General features: G+C 23.1%; 2 protein-coding genes across 2 annotated transcripts; one reads left to right on the forward strand and one right to left on the reverse strand.

Moving 5' to 3' along the window:
• Positions 1-862: 862 nt before the first annotated feature.
• Positions 863-27,454, reverse strand: LOC129611239 (slit homolog 1 protein). Its single transcript, XM_055524282.1, has 10 exons — positions 26,600-27,454; positions 3,703-4,069; positions 3,362-3,554; positions 2,995-3,280; positions 2,719-2,921; positions 2,514-2,631; positions 2,032-2,434; positions 1,819-1,965; positions 1,667-1,752; positions 863-1,550 (listed from the first exon to the last, which is right to left on the reverse strand). The coding sequence occupies exons 1-10, from the start codon at positions 26,608-26,610 to the stop codon at positions 1,085-1,087; spliced, it is 2,280 nt and encodes a 759-aa protein (XP_055380257.1). The 5' UTR covers positions 26,611-27,454; the 3' UTR covers positions 863-1,084.
• Positions 11,389-16,553, forward strand: LOC129611241 (lysozyme-like). Its single transcript, XM_055524283.1, has 5 exons — positions 11,389-11,707; positions 14,313-14,481; positions 15,546-15,634; positions 16,049-16,112; positions 16,182-16,553. Exons 2-5 carry the CDS (start codon positions 14,334-14,336, stop codon positions 16,313-16,315), a joined length of 435 nt encoding a protein of 144 aa, XP_055380258.1. The 5' UTR covers positions 11,389-11,707; positions 14,313-14,333; the 3' UTR covers positions 16,316-16,553.
• Positions 27,455-27,936: the final 482 nt, after the last annotated feature.

Here is a 27,936-nt window from a genome sequence, read left to right on the forward strand (position 1 = left end):
GGGAAAATTTGATTTTTTTCAAAATTAGAATGCTTAGTATTTCGAAAGTAAATAAAATAAAAAATCAAGTAATGTTGATGAATGTTCGTAAGAATTTCTGTGTGTCACAAAGTTTTGAGATTTGATACTTAGTTCTGAACAAAAATCTCACTCTTTTTTTTTGATGCCCTTAACGATAGTATATGCTAAGGCACTGATTACTATATCATCCTACAAAAATATTTAATAACTAATTGAATTTCAAAAATTCATAATAAATTTGTCTAAAAATGGTAAGTTGTTTCGAATAAAAATTTTCTAATATAAATTTAAAACTCTAAAAAAATATTACAAATTTCTTTATCTCAAGAACTATTAATATTAAAATTATTTAGTATTTGGATCGTACCGCAGTAACATAATTAATTTATCGAGCATTCAAGCTAAATCATTAAAATTTTATACTTAATTTATAAATTAAATAATTATGCCAGATTTAAAAAAGAAGTACAATAAATAATTTGTTTAATGTAAGAAAAATTTTTTTACTAAACTGAAAGTTTACATAGCTATATTTTTAATTTTAGTAATATTAAAAATAATTTTTTTTTTCCTATTTTAGATTATCCTAAGATTTACATATCACAATTCAATAAATAATTCTGCAATTTTTATTGCAGTTTATATAAAATTGAGAAAAATTATAGTTGAAATAAATTGGAGTGAATAAATTATTCTTAATTTAATAAATATTGATTTGTTCAATAAATTATATTTTATCTGATGAAAATTATGGAAATATATTTCAAATTAGAAATTATTTAAATAGAACTAATGTTATACTACATGATTCAAGAATTTATTTAACAAGTTGAATAAAAAAATATTAGAAGCATCTAATATTGTATTAAATAATTTTTCTACACCTTTTTCTCGAGAAAAAGGTATTTAATTTTTGGTTAAGTCTATTTACAGCTTTCTTCAGATTTATATTAAAATTCCTTATTAAAAAGGTTCTAATTTTATTTTTTTTTACAATTTCTTAAATTAATAAAAAGGATGTATTTCTTTTATACTTTGCGATATTTTAATGAAAACATCAAATCTAAAGACTAGTTGTGGCTTGTAATTTTAAGTAACGATTTTCTGTTTGCTGTTGATCATTTAACATTGATCGATCTGATGTAGCTGAATAACATATAGTAGCTGGTGATTGAAACATTCTTGCTGCATTTCGAATTTTTGTTACACCCCATACTAATACTAACATACTGATAACTAAGATTGTAAGTACAAGACTTGGATAAAAACTTTTATTAAAATTATCAAATACTGCTCGATTTTGATCATTTGTATTCCGATAAACAGTTTTTGTTAAAACAGTTGATGTACGACTAGCTGGTATATTTGTTTGTGAACTAAAATCATCTATATCTGATGGTAATGGTAATTTATTTGGTATTATAGAAAATTTATTATCTTTAATTTTATTACGAAGTTGAGTCATATTTGAACATCCAACATATAAGTCAGAATTTAGTTCGTGGGCTAAGACAAGACAGAATCGATAACTAAAAATATAAAATAGTTTTTCAAATAATTCATTAATAGTTTTTTAAATTATTATTTTTAAATATATTAAATTAATTTTTAAATAATTTAAAAATTTTAATTATAAAAAATTTACCTTTCTCCAATATTTAAATTTGAGCTGTCTGGCACAAGAACGCTTACGAAATTGAGATTATTTATTATTTTACTTTCACAATGAATCTATTAAATTAAAATAGAATTTAAATTTATTATTAAATAGAAAAATATTCAAATAATCACAAGTACCGGGGATTTCTCAACCAGAATTTCATGATTTTGATCCTGTTTATAAATGAAAATTGTATCGCATGTATATTCATCTTCACTCATATCTAATGCCCAAGTAAGAATCAAACCGTAATCGGCCGAAAAATGAAGATCCTTTAGATATATCTAATTAAAAATATATAAATTTTTGTCATTAAATATTCTTTGAACAACAAGTAAAAATTTTTATACCTTTTCATTTAAATCTTGAACTGATAAACCAACATTAGCAAATTCTTTCATTCTATCAAAAACATTAGGATAATCAGTTGTTGTATCATCATCCATTATATTACTGTCAGTATCACAGTTTAATGTATCTAATGAAATTTGTATTAAAGGTGCACCTTCCAATCTTGGAGGAGTCATACAAGTAGCACTTTCTAGGTCTTGTTGAGTCATTGACGACAATTTCAACCATTCAGCGAACGGTCGAATCAAACAATCACATGAAAGTGGATTCTCCTGTAGTGACAAACTTGTCAATTCGGTTATATTGACAAAAGCAGTTTTTGAAACAATAGATATTTCATTTCCAGATAATTGAAGAGTTTTTAGAGATGGAAGTGGTGCTATTAAATCTGATGTAAGAGCTCTGTATGAAATCAAAAATAAATTAAATCGAATTAGTTAAAAAAGAACAAATAAATCGCAAGAAAATTTTAATGCTGTACCTTAAAAAATTATGTGTTAAATCTAAATTCTTTAGTCTAGACAAATGTTGAAGTGATGCACTCGATACAGCTACAATTCCATTATAACTCAAATCTAAGGTCTCCAACAATGATAATCCTGAAAGTAGATGGTAAGATGGTAAAAAGAAAAATAAATTAACATTGAAGGTATTTTATACAAATATAATATTGCCATCCAACTTACCATAAAAGGCATGATCTTGAAGAACATCGATTTGATTGTGTGCTACAGATAAAACTGTTAATTTTGGATAATTATGAAGTGCTCGGTTTTCAATGCTTTTTAATAAATTTCTGTTTAAATTTAATGTTTCCAAATTATTTAATTTTGGTAAAAAATCATCTTTCAATCGTCCATTCAAATTATTCGATTTTAAATCAAGATTTCTAGATTATATAAAAATTTTAAATTAAAAAGTTATTAGAAATATAAGGTATTGAAAATTTCTTTTTATTTTACCTTAAGTTCAAACACATTTCGATTCCTTTTAAACTTGATGGAAAATCACCAAGTCGATTTCCACCCAACTTTAACGTTTCTAAATGTCTTAAATTAACAAAGGTCCTTGGAGAAATACTAGTTATTTGATTATTACTTATATCCAAAAATATTAAATTTGTTAAATTAAAAAAATCCATTGGATTTAAACTTTTAATTTTATTATTTGATAAATCAACTCTTTCTAGTGAATATAGAGGTGAAATTGAATTCCATGGAACTGAGGTCAAAGAATTCCCTGGCAAACCTTTAAAATAAAATAATTTTATTCAAATTAAATAATTTTTAAATTTTATAAGAATTATTGAAATTTTAAATATGTAGGTACCTAGAGCTTGAAGAGGTTTTCTTAATCCTAAAAATGCTGATTTATGTATTCTCTTTATTTCACCAGATATAACTAGGCCATCGAGTGGTACATCTTCAAATATTTTTGCATCATTTAATATTGAGACATTTTTTAATGAACAATCTAATAGTGAAACTTTATATGGTGATATTCGAAGATCTGAAGCTAAGACCTATTAAATTAAAAATATTTTTGTTTTATTTCAGTTCATAAATATTTAATAATTTAATTTTAATTATTTAAAATAAAAATAATTTTGATTTTACAATGAAATTTAAAAGAGAATTATTGGAAATAATTCTTATATGAGTTCAACTTACTGATAATCCATGAATATCACCACTACATCGTAATGTATGTGGTAAATCACAGCCACATTCTAAATTTTTTGTTACAGTTATATTAGGACATTTCCATTCAATTGAATCATCATCGGGATTTAAAAGAATTGGTTTATTTTCGATAGGATTTTTCTTTTTATTTGTTGATATTTTATTAATATGTTTTGTATAATATGTTGACTTTGTATTTTTTAATTTATTTGTATCACTTGGTGTTGATGATTTTATTAAAATTTCTGAATTATTTTTCATTAGAATATTTTGATAATTAGTATTTGAAATATCATCATCATCATCAGCTGCCACAAATAATTTCAATAGTAAAAGAATAGTAATACATGTTTTTCTGAAATAAAATAAAATAGGATAATTTTGTAATTTAATATTTTGAATTATAATTGAATGTTAAAAGTTAAAATTGTTTAAATATAAGCTTAGTATGTATTTCGAATAAACAAAGATCCAAAAATCACTGTTACCGGAAAAGTTTATTTTGGAAAAAGTCTCGTTATTAATTTTAATCTTCTTTAATTCGTCTTGTGTTATTTTTTGAGTTGATTTAAGTTACACTGCAGCATTTTGCAACCTGCATCCTGTTAGATCAAAAAGTTAACTTTTCAATTTCTAAAAGTTTGAATTAAAAATTGCAACTTAATACAATTTTTGAGTACAATGTAGGTAAACGTATCAAAAACAAATTGTACTATTTAATATCAACGTTAACTGCATACATTTTCCACCTTGTTTCATCTTTAGTTTTTTTCTTTGTTGTACATATTTAAAAGGAATTTTCAGACCGTTTCTAATATTTTTAAAGACAAGTGCATATAAATTTTAATTTATTTATTAGAAGCTTTTGCAAAACTCAAGTTACTTAAGTCTTTGACATTTAATGCAATTTCTAAGTATCATTCACAAAAAAATGTTAAAGTATGTAGTAGAATACATGACATTTGAAATTGAATATCATATTATATGCTTTAATAGTGTGTTCACACATAGAGTGACCACGGAATAGAAATAAAAATTGTATTCATACATAGTTATAGAATAAAATCTTTGATATTACAAAATAAAAATTTTTAATGTTTAACATTTTAAATATTAAAATAAATAATTTAGCAAGAAAATTTTTATTAATTAAATAATAATTATAATTTGTTCAAATAAATATGTATGTATGTACAGTTTATGAGATTTTTTCATGTCCACACAGAAATTTAAATTTCTCTACTTCATTTTAATTGTGTTTGGCAAATAATATTGTTCCTTTAGTAATTTTTTTGCTATTGATTACATTTTAATACATCTATTTTCACTACTTTGTTGTATGAATGCAGTAAGAGCCAAGATGCTTTTAAAACTTACTAAATCCCTCTTTACACCGATGTATATGTATGTATATTATATTTAAATGTTTTTATATCTTAATATGGTTCAATATTTTAGTTTGAACATAAGAGTTTGGAACATATAATCGACTTTTCGTGTTTTGTGTTGAATCCAACAAACAAAGCAAATCAATTCCTAAAAATATTATAAAATAATCTATAAGAAATAATATTTACATAGAACATTACAAAAATATAATTATTTACAATTTTTGACATTAAACGCCTTTTCATAAATGCAGTATATGGCGATATAACAGCCTTGTTGTACTAGACGCTTCGCATATAAAATGTGTGAGGTAACAAATTTTTCAATTCCGCTATTCATTACGTTATGTTTTGCGGTTATTGTTTTGCAGTACTGCATTTGTGATACTGTCATTAATTATCTTGGCACTTGAGAAAATTTCTAAAATTCAATGTGGAAACTATTAAAAAAAAAAAGTGTTATATCAGGCAAAATATACATACATATAATAATTCTACTTATTTTCTTATTAACTATACATAATATGTACATTAGTTAGGATATGGTAATTCTTATTTTATTTTGGCCAAAAGAAATTTGTAATATCTTTCATTGAACTCATCATAAATGTGCTGCTCTCATAGTGCCTGATAAAATTCGCAAATTATAATCAAAAATTGCATTTTAGTACTTCACATACTATTAATACTTATCCTCCTTATTCCTTTATAAATATCCTCTAATTTGCTTTTTCTATAAATTTTTTTCACAAAAAAACCCGATTATTTACTAAATACAAACATAGAAATTCAAAAGCTACGTGATTTTTTTATAATTTTCAAAACATACAGTCAATGTAAGACTACGAATATACACATAAATATATTTAAATGTAAGTATGAGTAGTTTTGACAAAAACTTATTTCTCTTCTCTTGCTATTATATTAAAAAAAATTAAAATATTACTTAAGGTCATTTCACTATAAATATCACCGGATATGCCACACGGGGTATTCTAGAACAAAATATAATTTAATAATTGACCAAAAAATAATTATATTTTCTTAAATATTTCTCAATTTTCATACCTTGTTACGAGTATTAATGTAAAAAATTTGAGTGTTCTAAAATTCCTACTTATATAAAGATTATATAAATATAATAGAATTTTATTTCTTTCGAAATACATATTCAGTATAATATATTATTTTTTATAATATACTTATACTATTAGTATAATAATGAAATTACAAATTTAAGTTACGAAATAAAAAAGTACCATTCGCACATTTCATTCTCGTAAATATCTTGACCCTAATTTGTTAGGGGAAAAATAGAATCAAATTTGTTGATAAAGTAAAAGTGACCAACCTCAAAGTAGTTTGTATTTAATTTAAAAAGATAAATTTATATATTTATTGTAAATATATTGTATATTGTCCAAACAAAATATTAAAAAAATAAATCTAGTACAATTTTAAATTTTATTAGAATTTGTGTATTTGTGATTTGTTTCCTTTTCTTCTTGACTTTTTTTTATTACTTACTAAATTTAATTTGTAATAATTTAAAGACTTATTATTTGATTGAATTTTCATGTCGAATACGTATCATGCTGAATATCTGAATTATGTAGAAAAGTTTACTCAAATTTCTAGATCAATGTACGACATCTATTTGATTTATAAATTCCGGTCAAACCATTGATCTGGAAATTTTTCTCACCTTCTCTTTCATTTATAAAAATCTTTCATTATTTTATAATATTTTCATAATAAAATTGTAATTATTGTAATTATTGCATATTTTTAGGATAGGAACGAGATATGAATAGACGCAACAACGTATGTGTAAGTAAGTTAAGAGCAGCACCCGTAAAGTAGTTGGATCAAACGGATAATGCTAGGTAAGAAAATTTTTACTTTGTTATAGTAATACATTTACCGTTAGTTCTTGAATTTATGAAAATTAAGTAAAGCTCATGGCTTCAGAAAACAAATTAATGAAAATTGAAATTTTTATCATTTTTTTAGATAATAAATTTGAGGGGGAAGTTGGTGAAGAAAACGATTTTCTTCTAACAAATTAATTTACCTATATAGCAATGTCTTATACTAATGTCAGTTTATCGTTCAAAAGAAAAACGATATTAAAAATTTATAACGTGCTTAAGATTATGATAAATTTCAACAGTTATTTTTTAATTGTAAAATTTTATACATATATGCGATTTTGTAAATGAAGAAGCAAGTCGTCATTGTTTTTTTTCGTATATGAAGAATTTAAAAAATCGCTTGTAGTTTTGACAAAATAAATGATAAAAAAAAATGGCAATTTTACATGGTAATGGTTTCCGTCTTACAATATTTATCAGAATTTTGAACCAATACATTTTAGAATCACAGTAAAATATTTTTCTGTTTTATTTCCCACTTCCATAATATAGGAAATTTTGATATACATATATGTAGTAAATTGTTTTACTAAAACCATTTGGTGCAGGGATAAAAAAAACAACTTATGTTACGGGTTTAACACTGCACAAATGTATATAAAAACTTTATACCTCCATTTGGATGTAAGGAACAAATAAAAAAATAACCTTAATATAGTACGGATTGCTTATATTTAATATTTTATAGTTAACTCTTATACTCGTATTATTAACATGGCTCTTTTATTACATTAATTTTATTTAAATTTTATAAAAAGATTTATAATTTTTTATTATTTTATTTCTGTATATGTTGCAATTCACATTTACTTTGGAAAATTTTCAAAAAAAAACAAAAAAACAAAAAAATAAATAAAAATATATTTAAAAAATTTGAACTTGAACGGAACGGAAAATACTAAATTTCATTTCATGATCTTCATTTGTTTGTCTGATCTAAGATTTTATAAAAAAAAAGAAACAAATCTTATATTGAAGAATAGCAAACCACTTAACCTACATTTCAAGTTATAAAGAAGAAAAACAAAAAAATAAAAATGCAAGTTGCAATGTTAGAATCAACAAAATTCATGTTAGGGTGCGTACATAAAGGGGCTTCTAATAAAGGTTGAGTATTTGTTGCATAAAAAGAATAATAAATGTAATAAAAGATATTTTATATTTTATTTCTAAAATTGATGAATGAATTTATTTAATAAAGAAAAAAAACAACAATGTTTTTTTTCTCAAAGAAATGCGTATTTGAGATTTGAATGCAAAACTAACTCTGAATACTTATTAAATTCATTTATTTGATTGTAATGCAGTTTCAAAGAATTCATTTAGAAAAAAAAAATTAAATTAGTTAAATGTTATAAATTATTTAATTATATAATTTAGCTGGTTTCTTTTGTTGATAAACTTAACATTTACATACTATTTATACATAGAAAACAATAAATATGCAATAAATTACAAATGTTTTGATTTTAATAATGCAATTTTTAAGTATGTTGTATGAAAAAAAATTTTTATTTAAATAAAATCTACAAATAACGACGAAAACGCAGTTTGAAAAGATTATAGACGCTAAAATATCTCTACAATTTTTCCTTTTCTTTGTACATAACTTCAATAAACTCATATTTTAACTTTTTATGGCATAATATTAATTTTAGTATTTGTTATAAAATTTATAAAATGAGTGAAAGTGATAAAATCTTAATAAGTAGATTGTAAATCTGGAAAAACCATAACTTATACTGATAACAAAGAAAGTGATAATTCTGAACGCTATTAAGAGTTCAGTTGAAAGTTCACTTTAAATGTCTTTTTCATAATAATATTTTGAACTCATTTAACAAATTGTATTCTATAAGTAGACTTAGTCTTAGAAGACTTAGTCTTTTGAAATTGCAAATTAAATGATAGGAAATTGAAAATTCCAATTGATTGAAAAAATTAAATAACCGCATTTCATACAAAAATAATGAAAAATATGAAAAATATTTTTTTTTCCTGATTTTGAATTTTAAAAATTTTAAGTAGATTTTATCATTTCGCATGAAAAGTATTCCGAATTCTCTCTTCTTTTAAATTAATTATAGAAAATATAAAGAAAAAAGAGTAAAAGTTGAATTTAAATAGAGTAAGCTTATTAAGTCCCGCTTCATAAGATGCCCGTTTAATTTGGATATTATGTAGTAATTTGGCACTTTCAACGCAATTCTTGGTCGTCTAGACAATTCATAACATTTAATATTAAATCAAATTAAAATGCCATAAGTAGTTAGAATATTATCGTAAAATGTGCTTGTACCTTTTCCAACATAGTGTTTTTTAATCTTGACATTGTTTAAAGGTATGGTGTTTATCAACTTAAATTAGTAAATTGGGATATACACATTCATGCAAATAAAAAGTATTAAATCATTAAATACACATGCAAGATTTATTAACTTTAACTTATAGAAATTATAAGTAAAGGATGAAATTTGATAAAGACCAAAGATTAAAAGTAAAAAATAAATTTTCTTCCTAATTTCCAACTTCGTTTTCATAAAAATTTGAAGAGTTAGATAAATGATAATAGCAATAGCAACAGAAAATAAATATCACAAACTTTTGTAAACAAAAATTTTATTTGGAAAATTTTTAAAAAGAGTTTTCTTTTTACTATCATTTCTCTTATATTTTAAATGAAACAAAATAATTTCTCCGCACGGACACGAAGTTCGGATTTTACAGAATCAAAAAACTTAATTGTAATTGTAGAGCAACACTTATTACAGAACACGAAACTGCTATTAATGACATTTATGCCTCTGCAATGCTAAATTATATTTTATGCCGTTACCGTTACTGTTATTACCGTTATGTTACTGTTATTTTCTATTTCATATAAGTCTATGTACACAAAAAAAACACGATCATTTTAACTTTAAAAATGTCATAATCCTAATTTTAAAAATGCCACATCTTAAACCTTGGAATAGTTCAAATAATTTATTAATAAAAGAAGCCCTAATGAATCAAAAAATTATTGATTTTCTCAAAAATATAACCTACATAATATGTACAATATTTTTTTCTTTAGAATTACTTTTACTAAACGTACATACATAAATATTGTAGGTGAATCATAAAATTTTCTTAAATTTGATTCGAAATTTTTTTTTGCCTCAAATTGTATAAAAATAAAGCAATTCCTAAAAATGTTTAATTCTTATATCCTCTTTACCTATACTATAAACATAAAATTTTGCTAGGTATAAGATATTAATTCTTCCATCTCCAATACTTGAACATTTAAGAAATTCAAAATATATCACGAATAATCGTGAAAAACTATATACATACATATAATGTGTTATATAATTACAAAGAGATAAGTGGTGTTTCATCATTCACAATAATTCGTTCTCTAACATCTTCATAAAAATTTTAACATGTTGATTAAAAGTCATAAATACAAAAAAAGCTCAAAATTTAATTGTCATTGTGAATATTATATTAAGATTGTCAACTGTCAATAAAGAATATACATATAAACATCTAGATCATATAAACATATTTTATTTTTGTGTTAATGCGGATTGAATGTGATTTCTAATTAGAAGTACATATGTTTACATGTAGGAATGTAAATTTAATTTCGATTTTATTTTTAAAATTAAATTAAATTGCGAGTAAAATTATGTACATATGTATGTGAAAAATGCATTCATTTTCAATTCGATTACAAAATAAATGTGGTTTTTATCAGAGTTAGCAAGATTAAATAATAATAATAACAATATTATGCAAGAGTAAGAATAATCATCCCTATAGTTAGCTTGACTCACAATAAATTTCCCAAAGTTTTGTTTTGATATTGTTTTTTCTAACCACATAAAGTTAAAATTTACTTGTGAATGATAGTTATTTCTTTTCGCTTTATTACAATTGAATTTTTATTTTTTTTCCAATTATTAAAAAATTTTGAGGCTTAAAGTTTAGGTATCATCATCGTACTTATACAGTTTTCGAATTAACATAATACTTATAGTACTAAAATAATCTACATACACACATATATATACATATATACGTATATATATGAAATGGATGAATAATAATATAAATGTTATATTTAATATATAGCGAGAAATTTCTATATTCAAATATTTATATACAGACAACTTGTATTTAGTTTTAAAAAATATATTGTATTAATATTATATACTTATATATATAAATGTTAATATATTAAAATATATATATAATATATATTATAAGGAAGACTTTAAAAGCATCTGAGAATTATAACGAATGTTTAGTCGTTTGATAAATTTTCATCTGTTCTGTTCTTTATAGTCTCGGTTATAATCTATATTTGTTATCTGAGAAGTTTAAAGTAGAAAAAGAAAATAAAAACAAAAAATAATAATAATAATAATATAACAAAATAAACATAATAATATTATAAAAAAACAATTGATATTTTTTTTTAATTGTCGCTTTATTATTATTCCCATTTTTTTTCTATAAATACACGTATGTATGTAAATTATATATTGTTAAGAGAAGGCATATAATTAAATAAAAAAAGGCAAAATATCATAATATATAAAAAATAAGGTGATAACGTCGTTAATTTTTTTTTAATATTAATGCTTCAGCGAATATAAACAAAAAAGAAAAAAAATAAACGTAAGTAACAAGATTAAAATTTTACAGATTTCGCGATATGTTTGTATGTATGTCAGACATAGAATAGTATTATAAAATTATTTTGAATAATTATTTGGTATTATTACATAATTATTTATTTAGGATTAACCAAAAATATTAAGAAAAAGTCCAAGTAAATTGAAAACTAGTTTAAAACTTTAAAGACATAATATTTAGCACAGGGACGGTTTTAAATGTTTTCGAATAGTAAACGTGAAGGTAATTACTAATTACACAATGCAATTGAATTATAAGAACCCTGTGAATATTATTATATAAAACAAAATTTTATTGAAAAATTTTTAAATATAAATTGCAAATAAATTTTAATTAAAAAAAATTTGATTTCCGAGCCCTGATCTCTCCAAAAAATTTATGGATTCCTTCTTTTAACATACCGAATTTAAATATTATAATTTCAAGGAAATCGGTTGATTATTTCTTTTTATATCTGCAAAAATATAAAATCAGGACCGTAAGAAAGTTCAGTTCTCCATTCCTGACATGCCCCAAAATCCGTGACATTTATGCTTCCCTAGTGTGGAGAAGTGTGTTCCTATCGAAAACTCATCATCCGAAATTTAATGCCATCTCCTAAGCTCTGTATGCGATGCGCTCGGTAAAAATTGTTTCTGATAAAAAAAATGTAAAACATTTGATTGTTTTTTGGAAAAACAAAGCAAACAATTCTCAATAAATAAAGATTTGTAATAAGTTAAAATTGTTTCGAGTTTGATTTCCAAAGTTTCCCGAATAAAACGGAATATAAGATTAAGTAATCTATTAATTGGAAATATGTTTTAAAATTAAAATTGTAAAATTTTACTGATAATATAATAAAAATAATTTTTTAACTTGAATTCAAATTTTACAGAATATTTAATAAAAAATTGTTTGTTTACTGTTATGGCTAAATATTGACTTCAATTTTTAAATTACATAATTTAATTGCAATTCGATTTGTGGATGTATTAAAATTAATATTCTACAAAATTGATAAATTACAATTGACTTAAATTGACATACATGCATAATATACATATTACAATTGCCATACATAAACATATGCATAATATAAACAAATTCAAAATCACCATCTGCCGATAAATATTCATAATAATATTGAAAGTCAATTTTAATTACATTCAATATAAATATTTTCCCTTTACATATTATTATAAATGGCAGCGAGTAGAATGAAAATATGTACAGAGTGTTTTACATAAGGAGACAAATAATTTCAGGAATGATTCTTTGATTAATTTCCAGTAAAAAAAAGTATGGTTGAGAAGGGGGGGGGGGGGGGGGGGGTGGTCTGTGCAGATATACTCGTTTTCGAACTACAGTCTACCCGATGGTTACTCTCTGTTGTACGATTCCGAAGTTATAAGCATTTATTTATATTTGCAGGAAAATTCTGGTACATTTTTCTCAATAGGCTATAACTAGAAACGAGTATATCCCTCCATTCCCCAAATTTTTTGCTGGAAATTGGTCAAAGAATCATCCCGGAAATTATTCGTCACCTTATTGGGAACACCCTGTATATGTTTATGTAGTAATTATTATTATATAATATTTTAAAATATGTAAGCTCAATATTAATAATTTTTTTTTTATTTCAAATTTCGCTATAATTTCAATTTATTGAAAGTTTAATTTTAAACAATGCGGGGGCTTTCAATTTTATAAGGAATTGTTCAAGTTTTGATTAATTGATAGGAAACAAAAGAGAAAATCAAAAAGCTCAATACAATTTATTAAATTGATCTTTAATTATACTTTTATATGTATGTATACATGTGAATATTCATTTATTTTGTTCTCAATGAATAATTAACTTGTTTTAATAATAGTTATATAAAAAAAAATTAATAAATTAAAATAACTTTTAATTAAGTTGTATGTAATAAATATATTATGTATGCCTACTTGTATACAAATTTATTTTGTTATTTATGCTCATGTATATAAGATTTAAATGATATGCTAGGTGATTTTAATTGTTTTAGAATTCAAATTGGGGTACTGAAATACGTACATATTGATGTAAGCAGATATTGGGAGCAAAATGAGTTAATTAAAAAAAAAAAATTTGTGAACGATATTTTCTTAGTTTTGTAAATGTTTCGTATTTATTTCACTTGACCATTTACATATTCTTTAATCTCCCAGACTATCGAATTAATTAATGCCTTACGAATGATGTACTTATCGTTCAACTGTTTCGCATGCCTGTATTTATATATGAATATACTTTATTTTTTTATTGTCTTTTAATCATCATTCTTATAAAAACGTGATAATTAATTTTTATTTAATTTTTTTTGCCGAGTTTCCCCGAAATTATTTACATTTTTTGAATTAATTGTATTAGTAGTAAATTATTGTACTTTAAACACATGTATTGTAAATAATTTGTAATAAAAAATTTTGTTGAGCGTTGAAAGTAAAATTTCGGCAAATTCCATAATAACGAATTTATTCATTTTTTTGTTATATTTTTCAATTTTACTTATTATAATATAATTTTATTAAATTCTATTAAAATAAGTTTATTACTCGTATTTTTTTTAATTTTTAGATAAATAAAAAAGAATAAAATATGAGAGGGGCAACAATTGCAGCATTTCTGACAACATTTATAATATTAGATTTGCGATTTTATGGAACTGAAGCTAAAATATTTACAAGATGTCAATTAGCAAAAGAATTACTTAAACATGATTTTCCACGAACTTTCTTATCAAATTGTAAGTATAAATTGCTCCTATATACTGTTACTGTTACTGTTACTGTATTTAATTAGAAGAATAATACTATATTAATTATTTTAAAAATTTTATATATTAAAAATTTTTTAATGAGAAAATTCAATTTCAATCAATTTAAAATAAAAAGTTTTTCATTTTACAAAACAAAATTTAATTCTTATCAGCTCTGGCTGTACATTGGCACATTAATAAAGATAATGCAATAAAAAATTAAAACGAAAATTGAACGTAATTTTTCCAAGAATTCATTTTATATTTCTAAAATTAAAATATATTGAGTACCCATATACTTAATATTTAGAATAAAATTTTTCTATATATTAAAAAAATAAATTGAAAAAGTGTGCATTTAATCTTATAGAAATTCGTGATTCTTAAAAGGGTGAAATGTTAATGATAATGTTATTGATATTAGAGAAACAAAAATTTTTATATTTTATTGTTTTAAATTAATAATATTATTTAATTTAAATGTTGAATAAGAATTTAGAAATTGTAGTAATTTTAAGAATAAAAAGTTCGTAATACTTTTACCTTTTCGCTTGTATCAGATTTTTTTTTAGTTATTCAGTTCCATTTTTAGATTTAAAATGAAAATCAACGGCAAGCACTTAAAACCAATTAAACAAATCTGAGAAAATCTATATTCATAAATAATTTCAAAAGATTTCAAAAATATTATGACAATTCATAGCACTAAATTGGCATAGTTTAACTTCAAGCTAAGACACTAGAGCCGTAAAGCCCTATCGCTAATAAAGTTTTCGCCAACTTCATGCTTTTAACGAGGCGATAAATTGGGGATTATGCGAGTAATTGTCAAATTACCATTTAATTTATGAAATAAAAGGGCTTTTGAACTGTTGACCACTCACACTCATATCGATATTAGACTATATCAATTTTTGCTATAAATTTATAATTTAATTAATTTTTTCATTAATCATTGCCCAACAACAAAAAACTATCCACTTTGTATTCATTTTTAATGTTTCAATTATGTAAAATTAAAAGAGTAAAATTTTTAAATTGCATAATTTCAGGGGTATGCTTAGTCGAAAATGAGAGCGGAAGGAGTACATCAAAAGTAATGCAACAACCGAATTTAAGTGTCAGTTATGGTCTTTTCCAGGTAAAATTTAAAATAAAAAAGATAAATCAAAATTAACTTTAACTTTAAAGCAAATGGTCTATTTTGAAAGTTACCCTAAACTCAAACGGTGCAAAATTTAATTTTTTAAAATTGAAATGGACTTTGGTCACTTTCTAAGTAAACCATTCAAGTGTTCATAAGAGCAAATATTTCGTAATTTGCTTCCATAGCCTTATACTTCTTGTTTATTTCATTTTTAAATTTCCCACTTAATCGATATAGAATCTTTTATTTGTTCTAACTATGAACTTCGAGAATACGCAGAATTGTAAATACTTAAAGCGGGATAATCATACCTTCTCATTTTTATTTTGTTGTCACTTTTTCTCTTTTTGTTTCAAAATTAAATTTTATTTTGAGAAGTCACGAACTTATTATTTACTATATTTTTAGATAAATAATAAAACTTGGTGCCGGAAGGGCCGTAAAGGCGGTCTCTGTAATACAAAATGTGAAGGTAATAAATTTTTTAATTAAGATTTATCGCAGTTGCGAAATATGATTTTATTTTTAAATTATTTTATAGATTTTTTGAATGATGATATTCAAGATGATGCCAAGTGTGCCAAATTAATTTTCAATCAAAAAGGATTCCAAAACTGGCCCGGTTGGGTTAATAAATGTCGGGGGAGGAATTTACCAGATGTATCAAGATGTTAAATAAATTAAAGAAGAAAGAACAAAGAAAAGAACAAAATAAAACTGAACTAAGGACTTTAAGGACTTTTATTATATTATAGTATATAAAAAATTTTTATTTATTAGAATTTAATTTTGAATAATGTTTAGATTAAATATTCGATATTTATGTAATAAGAAAATTATATGTACATATATATATAAAATATGTTATACCTATTGATTTTTATTAATAAAATTGTATTTTTAAAATTCTTAATTGTTAATCTTATTTTGAGATCATTTAGCTCATTAAAGTTGTAATAGTTTAGCTATGCAATCTTAAATTAAATCATAATATTGATAACCCATTCATTGAACTCAATTCATATTTATAGTATGAATTGTGTTCCATTATATTATACGAATATTAGATTATATTTAATTAATTAAATAATAATTATTTAAAATACATAATTAATTTAATAATATAATTGCAATGGTAAGAACAATTAAGAGTATTTTAAGGTCAATTATCAAAGTTTACTAAGTTTGCAAACGAAAAACAGAGAGAAGTCACTTGAATTTTATTATGAAAATGCATTATGGGTTAATATTAATCTAGTTCGATAACCTATTAGCCTTAGAAACGGAAAAGCTGAATGAGGATTTCCAAATTGTGTTGTGTCACTAGTAGAAAAATCTCGAAACTTCTTTTTGCAACACATATAAACAACAATCTATGAGTTTTGCAAAATTTTCATAGTGTAGGTGAGCAAAAAATTTGTATAATGTTCTATGCAGCTGACAATTTAATGTGGATATATGCCCAACAAAACTATGGAAAAAATAGTGTTAGGGCAAATATAATAATTTTTATTTAGGAAAAAGAATAATCTTAGAGAAAATGAAAATTTGTTAGCAAAATAATGCAAATTTTTGAAGCCATGATAATATTTTTAAAATTAATTCTACTATAGATATCTCCGTCCAAAAGTCCATCCTACTCATTTGTGGTGAACTTTCATTTTTGACACTATTGTTTTCTTTGTAGAAGAAAATTTGAGAAAAATCAGAGAACAAAGAAAAATCTTTGTAGAGCTCAAGAATTTTCTTTGTAGAACAATAATAAGTTTTTATTAAAATTCATTATGCAAAGCACCTCTACGAATTACTAAAAAATTATTTTTATTAATTTTATTCCAATTTCTAACTAGAGCTAGCTTAAAACTGATATAGACCGATTATAATATAAATTGCATATGATATACTTTGCATTTAGTGTTTTTTCTATTAATTTTTTGTGTGCTTTTAGGTTTCATCTCAGGAACTTAAAATTATTTCCGCTACACATTTAATGCTTAAAAACATGTAGAAAATTTTTACAAATATTGCATTCTGTATGGGTAATAAATTTTACTATTTTTTTTAAAGAAAAGTAAAATTGGCGTATAATGTGGCACTAATTGTTTTTTTTTATGCTGAAAATGTTTATATAAAAACTGAAATTTATAAAAGTTTTGCAATTTTATATTTTTTTGACTCTCTAATTATGAGTGTTTTGAAAAATCATCGGAAATAAAAGATTTTTAGTGTAAGCAAATTCTGTTATACAGATAAATAAATATATAATATATTGTATATATATAAATTGTGACTTGATAAAATATTTTGAATTCTTATTGCAGAAAAATATCATTAAATAAATTGAAATTAAAATGAAGCTCTTTATGATTACAGCATTTATTGTTGTATATATTGGAATAAGTAATGCTATACAATATACACGATGTCAATTAGCTTATGAACTAATGAAATTTCGGATGGATCCGTTGCTGCTTAAGAAATGTAAGCATTTTATTTATATAATTTTTATCAAATCATTTCAAAATTCATTAAATTTAAAAGAAAAGTTAAATAGATCGTATTTCTTACAAATTTTCATACTCTCACCTTATTCCTATTGTAAAACACTTAGAAATATTTTTTGAAATATAGAATTATAGTTCAATTGAAGGGCTTCATATAATAGGTATCTCCTTTGATATTTTCGTTAATATTTTGGGTTCAAAAATTTTCAACATTAAGTGAAATAAATGAGAGATTGTAGAAGAAAATCGACAACGAATGAATTATTTTATACTTTGTTGGGTAAGGAAAAAGTAAGGAGAACCACGTTAAATGAAACGAACCACGTTAAATGAAATAAAAGAAATAATTTTAAGAAACGAATCACTAATTGATTAAACAATTTATCGTAAATTTTAAAAATTTAATCATAGACACAAATTACTTGTATGAATTGGTTCGTGTTTGCAATACTAATGGCGAGCTTTTTACTCACATTTTAAGAATGTTATAGAAAAGTTAGCAGCAGTAAACGTTCTTATTTTGGCTGTCTGATTCAAACCAAATTTAACATCCTTGACTTTCAAAATGCAGTAATACGGTATTAATGTACAGTTTAACTATCCACACTTATTACCTAAATTAGTGGATTAAAAAAAAAGTAGCATTCTGTTTACTTTGACACTAAACACAATATTTTGAATCATATAGAAGCATCAATTTTTTTTCTTTCAATTAATTTTAACAATTTTTTTAAATTTTAAAATTCTTTTAGGGATATGTTATGCAGAACATGCAAGCGGGAGAAGTACAGAAACTATAAGAAGGAAAAGAGATTTTTCTAAAAGTTACGGGATTTTTCAGGTAACCTTAACATGACAAAAAGAATACAAACTTTTAATAGATTTATAAAATTATTTGTTCTGTTTGAGTATTTTTATACAGTCAAAAATTTTTTATTTTTATGATATTGTATATATAGATCAACAACAAACATTACTGCAGAGAGGGGTATAAAGGTGGAATATGCAAAGCCAATTGTTATGGTAGCTACAATTTTATTGTTAAATTTAAAATTACACATAAATTGTGACCATCTTTTTAGATTTCTTAACTGGAAATCTTGGAATTGCTTTGGAATGTGCTTCAAAATTCGTAACACATAAAGAGTTTCGAGGATGCAATAGAGGTCAATTACCTGATTTGTCTTATTGTTTTCCAAATCAAAATCTAGTTGAAATTAGACCAAATACAACAATAACTCCAACATTTTCTACAACAATAAGGCCAACAAAAATTCCAACATTTAGTCCAACATTAAGACCAACTTCAAAACCAATAGAAATTCAAGAGGAAAAGCAAACTGAATATGTTACAGAAAGAATAATAGAAAAACCCACAGAAAATTTAACAAATCAACCAGAAGAGAGAGGAGAAACCTTGAGAACAACGACAACACCAATACAAAAGTCTACAATTGCAGTTATTAGATATAAGGCAAATCATCAGGCGTCGTATGTTTGGGTTAAAGGATTAGAGTCGTCAAAAAAATAGTTGCCAATTTGATGTATAATTATATAGCAATTGGGGAATAAATAAAAAGACATTTAAAATACATTAAAAAATTTTGATTCTTGGGATATTATATTTTTTTTTGTTCTGTATGCATTCTAGCTCAGAGTTTTAATTTCTTTTAATCTTGCATGCATTCTTATTGACAAATTTAATTTTTTAATCAATTCAATTATATTTGATTTAATTTTGAAAAATAGAAAGTTGGATTTTATAAGATATTTATGTCCGGTTATACCATTTAGATTTTAAGATACAATCGAACTACGGATTTAATTTAATAATGATATTAAATAATAACCAAATATGTTAGCATTGTATAAGCATTTCTTAATTTTCTATTTAATACTTTTTACATAAATTTTGAAAGTTTCCCTAATTTTATTACTACACGCATTGTATATTATATGGCAACATTATAATATGTTACACATACACATATTTATATTCACAAATGAGTCAATTGCATATATAGAACCTACGCTTTAAATAGAAAACGAATATTGTTTTTATACGTACATACATAGCACAATCATTAAAAACAAAAAATACTAAAAATTGCAATAAATTCAATTTATTATTTAAACAATTCCAATACAACCCGTCCGATATATAAGTAAGTACTAACAATCATCAATGGTAACAAATTTTAAAAGTGGAATAAATATAAAAAAAAATGTTGCATACGATAAAAAAAGAAAACCTTCAATATCGATGATGCCTACACGTTAATTTTTATTTTTATTGCCATCACAAAGAACTTCAAAACGTAACAAGAAAAAAAAATAAAATATCAAACCAACACAATTTTGACGACGTTATTCAAAGGTTTAAAAGCCGTTAAACCAATTCAGTTTTAAGACAAAATTTCCAACTAAATTGAAAAAATTTATTACAAACTTATTAATTTTAATTGGTGGTCTGGTGAACTTTCTGTATAACAGACTTATAAAAATTCTTACAATATTTTTTGATAAAAAATTTATGCATGTAATTTTCGAACGTAGGTTTGAATAAATTTTAAAAAAATTAGAACTAAAAAGCAAATTAAGAAAAAAATTAATTAAATAATTGTAATTTTTTTGAAGAAACTACGTATAATGCACGACTTCGGTTACTATTACGTATCATAAGATTAATGTCATAACAGGCATTTAATTGCAAGCGGAGCCTCTCTAACTAAACAAATATGAGAAATGTTGAACACTACTATTATGGAAAAAATATAATGATAAAAAATATTGAACACTAAATAAATATTGTTTGTACAAAATGTAGGTGGTTACGCCACCTATTCTAAAAAATATAAAGATGGAATTGAATTTTGAAATAATTCTAATAGACGAGAAATTTTGTGAGTAAAATTCACGGAAATCTTCAACATATATGACAAAATATCTCTAATTACAAATATTAAACAAAACAACACAATTATCAATCAAAATTTACTTGATTTATTCGGCAATACTGCTAAACAATCTGTTGAACAAATCAAGAATTATAGCAGTTGACCGCGAACGATTTCAAGTTTCCAATTTCAAATTTTCGCTGTTAAAGCTTAAAACTATGTCTTTTAAAATCTTGTTTTTAGCATTTCAATTAAAAAACACCAATTACACATTAATGAAAACAAAATGATATTGTGGTGTGACCTATAATTTCAAATTACAAAAGCGCTGAAAAGGATTTTTCCACAACCGTGTAATTCTAGACAGATCCCTAAAGTACAAATTGTGACTTCGGTTAATTATTCATCATTTAATGATCCTTTCTTTTGAAACATCTTAAGATTCATATTAATTCTTATTTAAAAAGAAATGTGCTTCTTTGTACACCGCTAACATTAAGCTTCTTTAATTTGAATCTCTCAATTCTTAACTAAATTGTCCGCTTTATTTTGATTATTTCTTAAAGTTGTTCGTTTTTTTTTTAATAGTTTAAGCGTGTGTAATTCTTTAATTTTTATTTAGTTTTAGTTTTCGACTTTTAAATCTAAACCAGTAAGTAACAGGTATAGGCCAAAAAGCTTTTCATCAAATTTAAATGTGGGATGTTTATTGACCATCACAGCCGCCCACTTGAAAATTGTTTTATTTTTCATTTTTATGTTTTGTAATATATTTTTTTTTTTTTGGTATCACCATGTGGTAACGCGCTTCTCTGCTACTTCTTTAGTTAAAAATTGTTATTTTTTCTTTATATATTAGTAAAAAAAAATGAATTCATTCAGTTGAGTTGCGTTGTGTTGATTAGGTTTTAGGCCTTTTTTGTTTGTTGGTTTTTCTTTTTTCTTTAAAATTTATGTGGTTTTTAAGAGTATTTATTAACTAGTTTTAAAAGATTATTTTATTGTTAAGAAAAAAATTTATTAATTAATACTTATATAAAAATGTGTATATGTAAGTACATTATATATCACGAATTTTCATAATAGCTGTTACTGAATTAAGATAATTTTGATAAATATTTAATTTTTAATGTCTTATAGCTTAATTTCTCGAAATATAATTAAAAAATTAGGTTTAAATTTTTTAAAAATGCTGATATTAGAATAAAATTAATATGAATGTTTAAGGTTCAAAGGGAGATTTGTATTACGCTCTATAGAACATATATACATGTACATAATTCTATTGTTATACATGATTTATATGCTGTTAATAATTACATATATATACCTAATTTATTCACTTACTGAGAACAAATTTACTTGCATGTTATCAATACTCAATGTATGGCGTGCTGTTTATTGCTGTTAAAATATTATGATATTTATATTTTTCTCATTCCTTATAGTACAGATTTTCGTAAATTCAATACTGCAAAACAATTAATTAAAAACGCAATTCTGCAAACATATAATGTTACGTGTTTGCAATACACTTTTAGCAATATTCTATGAGAGCAAAGCAGTTCATATTATGATTTAATTGCTCTACCTAAAACAATTTTATTATATTGTTAAAAATTTTGCAATGTTTATGAAAAAACTTGATAATGTGACAACAGTTCCATGTCAATATTATTAGTCAAGAGCTCAATATTATTAGTCAATGTTTCTGGGATTTTAATTTAGTAATCAACTCAATTAAATTAAATTTCTAAAATAAAATTTATTTTGAACTTGTTGAGCAATGCAGAATAGTAGGTATGATATTTATATATACAAGCTTCACAATCTCTTATCATTCTAAACCGAGGCTAATATGGTATTACATTTAGCACATTGGACAAACGTTTGCTTCTATATAATCCGTCTACATAATTATATAAAGTAGTTAAATAAAAATAAGAGCAAAAATATTTGTAAACAGTTAAAAATTTGTTATATAATATTTGTTATACGTATAGATACTATTTTTTAATAATTAAACTTGCGTCTACTATATATGGGATTAAAGAAAAATAAAATATTTTATTTTTAAATCGCAAAATAAATTTTTAAAATTATTTCTAATATTTTTGTTACTTTGTATTTATGTAGCACAAAAAATTCATTAAAATTTAAAGAAACGCATACATACTTATAAAAATTGTTTGTTGTATATTCCAAATATGTACTTAAAATTATTTCTAGTTTTTTTTATATAACATAAATATTATTTTTTTTTTCTTTAATTCAAAAGTACCATTCAAATGTTGTGAAGTGCTTGACAAATTAAAAAAAGAAATAAATATAGTTTTAATTTAATTATTATTAGTTTTTGGACTTAACAACAATTTCGCTTATTGATAAATATTAAAATTTCTATCAGAATTTAATTTGATGTAATAGCGTAATTTCATGCGAACAAGAGGGATTTTTTAGAGTTTACAAGAAAATTGAACTTGAGTAGCAATTCCCATATAAGAAAATAAAAAATATTCAAATTATATTGTAATCAAAAAGTAATATGAGAAGATATAAGAGCAAAAAACACGATTTTTTCAATTCGAAACGCAGATTGGATTAAGTCAGGAAAGCTTATCCTGTGGCTATTAAAAAATTTATTCTGTGGCTATATAAAATTTCAAATTTTTTAAATACTACACTAAACTATCTATGTGTCTTCAAAGAGAAAATAACCTAAAGGCATGAAATTGCATGACATCGGCGATAAGTTGATAGAACCAAAAAGTGATATACTTAATTGTTCACTTAATAAATTCTTATTCAATTAATATTTTTATTATATATGCATATACACATCTTTTTTTTCCTTTTCCACTCTTAGGAGGTGTATAGGGCTAGTGTACGACATCATAGTAGAAGACATAATTCCTTCCATTATTTGATATTCCCAATTTAATCATTCGATTTGACGTTATGAACTGTCATACGAATCACGTCTTAATTGTCAACAATAAAGATTTCAAAAATTATCCAACAAACAATCAACTATAACATCAAATTTAAAAAAAAAAGAAAAAAAAAGTTCACCAAGTACATGTCAAAGTTTCCCACTTAAATCTTTTAATTTTTTGTTTCAATTTTATTTTTAGCTTGTATTTAAAATATTAAAATAACTTCAAAGTATTCACAAAATAATTTTAATGACAATAAAAAACAATGACATTTAATTGATTTAACATTTCGACATAAGCAAAATATTCGTTTGATTATCATTAACAAAATATTTACTTAAAAAAAAAAATTGACATTAGTCATTTTTCTCTTCATTCACAAATTCAATTCATTTTTTTAAGAATTGAACTATTGAGATTCTTTAAGTATAATGGGCATATAAAGGAAATAAAATGTTTGAGAAAAAAAAAATAATGTCAAAATATTTTGTAATTATTTTTCTTTTATCGTTATCTTATTTGTCAAATATTGTTATTATATTTGTTAAAAAGAATATAAAAACAAAAAACAAAAATAAAATCAATTTTTAACCTTCACTCGTATCATTGACTTTTTGGCAAAATAAAAATTACTTATAGAAAAATTTCCGATTTTACTTGCTTTTCTTGTAAATCTATTTTATGTAAACAAAAACATGAAAAGAAAATAAAACAAAAAATTTTTTTTTTTTTATTTAATGAGTGAGTAACCAACAAACTCCTACACTTTGTGAATTATTTTTTTTTTTCTTTTCAATTCTCTCAATTCCCTTGTTTCTTTAACTTTACTCCGGAAATTTCATTATTTTGAGAAATTTTTAAAAAATTTTATTAGCATAAAATGTTTTAAGGCAATATTGTTTTTTTTTTATTGTTTTTTGTTCCTATCGATTAATTAACACATAAAATGGTATTTAATTTTTTATACTCAAATGTTTCTTTCAGGTTATAAAAGACTTCAGCTGCGATTTAAATTAAAAAGGTTTTTTTGTGTGCAAATGAAGCAAGAAGTATAAATTGTTAAAGTAAAATATACGCACATTATATAATAATGAAAATGCCTACAGGACATCATTAAACTGAATATTATTTAACCTCTGTCTGACCCTATTAATAAAGAATTAAGTTTTTCAAAAGTATAAATTTGAAATTCTCAATTTAATAAGGATGAAATTAAATTAACAGAAATTAAAAGAATGTTACGCTTAGCCTATTTATTGACTCGATTTTTTTGTACCATACTTATTAGAATGTATGTAATTATAAACTACATATTTCTACATAAAATCTATAACAAAATACTTGTAGAAACACAAACTAGGTTAAAAATTATTAAATTAATTTTTGTTATTAAAGTTACCAATCTACTGTTTTGGTTATATATATGAAATCTGTAATATTGAAATAATAAATTTATTCTTTATTTTATAATATAAAAAAATGTTTAAGTATCAGTGATTTTTTTGAATTATCAGACCAGAAATAATGAATTTATTTATATATTATTTTATATTTCAATTTGAAAGTTCGGTTCAAATTTATTCATATCATTTATTTCTTTCTATTTTAAGGAAAATATTAGAACAATCAATAAACAAAAAAAATTAATGAAAATTTAAGCACGATCCTCAAGTAAGAGAACAAAATGTTAAAAAAATTTTGAAGATAAATGTTACTAGCTAAATTCAATTTTAAAATAAATGCTAGTAGTATGTACTTAATTAGATTTTTTGCTATACTCATGAATATTATTCGATGATGCAAAAAAAAAATCAAATTTTTTGAAAATGAAACCTAAAAAATTGAAGAATGAAATAAAAAATACGTTCTAAATTATAAGGGAAGAAAGTTGCCTTATCCAAAAACCAAAAACAATAATTTTGATTCATTCTAATTTGTAAAGAGAAATTAAGACATGAATACAAATTTCTTTTATTAAAATTAAATTTCAAAAATTGAAGAAAAAAAAATGTATCGTTTTTACTGGACAATTATTTCACTAGCACTTACGATTTAAATTCTCTTATATACTTGCTGTTAAAAACACATTCAACACGTACGTCGTGTAATATATATATATATATATATATATATATATATATATATATATATGTATGTAAATACAAATTATAACTTAGAACAATTAAAAAAAAATGAAACATGATTTTTAAAGAAAATTGAAGATTATACTTATTTTCAGAAAAATATTTTTACATACTCTTGTAAAAAGTCTATTAGAGCAAATATACACAAATATATTACAATATTATGTGTACTTATATTTTTATAATAGTATATATGTAATTTCGTATATATTTTATATAATATTATATGTACATACATTTAATATATATTTATTAGCATAAACAATTGGCGGTCTCTTTACCATTGTTTATTTATATTATAATATATTTAAACTAACTGAACCATAACTTACATAACATTGTAAAATTTTTATCTTTACTTATATATATATATATAAGAAAGCATATCGTAATTATATATATGTATATATGAAAAATTATTCTATAAATATAATATGTATTTAAATATGTATATGTAATTATTGGTGTATAAAATTACCTCACTTCCATTCTTAGTGAAATTTTTTATATTATATATTCTGATGTTTTAACAACTGTTTAAATTTAAAACCACATTTATACAAAAATTTCAAAAACAAAATAAAAGCAAAAAAAAAAAAACACACAAAATAAATTCATTCACTTCTTAATTACATACTTAAAACATTGTAGGTAAGTCTATACACATATTATTTTTTTATTTATTTTTTCTATTAAATTCATTTCACCTGTATTACTTTTACAAATTTACGTATATTTTATATATGTACATACATATTTATATAATTTAAATTTAAATATACACATTACATATTTTCTTTTTTGTATTTATTTTAAAAAATTGAATAATAATAATATAGTCCACAGTTAAATAGAACGTTCTTCTCTTTCTCTATTGAATTTCATTTAATATGAGAAGATCCCTTGGAACATATTTTATATTATGTTTGTATGTATGTACGTATTTTTTTTTAACGATGTATACGTCCGGTCCGGAAATATTACAATTGTTTAAAAACTCTTTATATTTTAATGTGGCATTCAAATACACTCTTTTCAAATAAGTTTTTCGGTTTTCGTTGTTTTTTTTTTTACATTTGAAATAGGGGTCTTAAAAATTTTATAAAAGAATGAAAAAAATTGAAAAAGAAATTTTTTTTTGTCACCACTAAATTCAAAGGATAATTTATTATTTTTCACTTAAAAAACAAGAAGAAATCAAAAAAAAAATTGTTCTTATTTTGCTGAGATCTAAATCTGAGAAAACAAAAAAATTCACGTGAATTTTCTCTGATGTCCAAAAAATCTTAATCAATTTATTTTTTATTTTTGTACGAAACATTCACCTTTACGATCCGCCAATCTGTTGAAGACTGCGCGCCGAAGTAATAAATGAGCTACATAATTTTTATGTAGGTAGATTATAACAGGCAAAATAAAAATAAAAAAGTTAAAAAAACAACTAAAGAACAATAATGAAAGATCAACAAAAACAAAAAAGTTAGTTACTGATGTATGGTTTAAAAAAAATATTTGAAATTTTGAAAATTTTTTATTAGCAGTAGGTCCTTCAACAAGTTTCATTTTAAAGTGATAGAGAAATTTTTGCAGAATATAATACCATTTCAAGTGTTCAAGTTTGAAATTTTTCTTAGAGTGATATTAAAATTTAATTCTTGTGTATATTCTTTTCATATTTTATGATATTGAAGAATAAATATTGTAAAGAAAAACATAAGGCTCCTATTGCATTAACTATTTTTCACTATTTTTTTTAATCAATTAATCAAACAATTCGTAAAGTTTCCGTTCCGGTAAGAAGCGGAATAATAATAA

The sequence above is a fragment of the Condylostylus longicornis genome, unplaced genomic scaffold (assembly GCF_029603195.1).
Source record: "Condylostylus longicornis isolate FDR11 unplaced genomic scaffold, ASM2960319v2 ptg000048l, whole genome shotgun sequence".
Taxonomy (NCBI): domain Eukaryota; kingdom Metazoa; phylum Arthropoda; class Insecta; order Diptera; family Dolichopodidae; genus Condylostylus; species Condylostylus longicornis.

Coding starts and splice junctions, on each gene's coding strand:
- LOC129611241 (XM_055524283.1), top strand. CDS start 14,334: ATGAGAGGGGCAACAATTGCAGCATTTCTGACAACATTTATAATATTA. Junction 14,482..15,545: donor ACGAACTTTCTTATCAAATT/GTAAGTATAAAT, acceptor GCATAATTTCAG/GGGTATGCTTAGTCGAAAAT. Junction 15,635..16,048: donor TCAGTTATGGTCTTTTCCAG/GTAAAATTTAAA, acceptor CTATATTTTTAG/ATAAATAATAAAACTTGGTG.
- LOC129611239 (XM_055524282.1), bottom strand. Junction 2,435..2,513: donor TTAACACATAATTTTTTAAG/GTACAGCATTAA, acceptor GATTTCATACAG/AGCTCTTACATCAGATTTAA. Junction 1,551..1,666: donor AATTTAAATATTGGAGAAAG/GTAAATTTTTTA, acceptor TTATATTTTTAG/TTATCGATTCTGTCTTGTCT.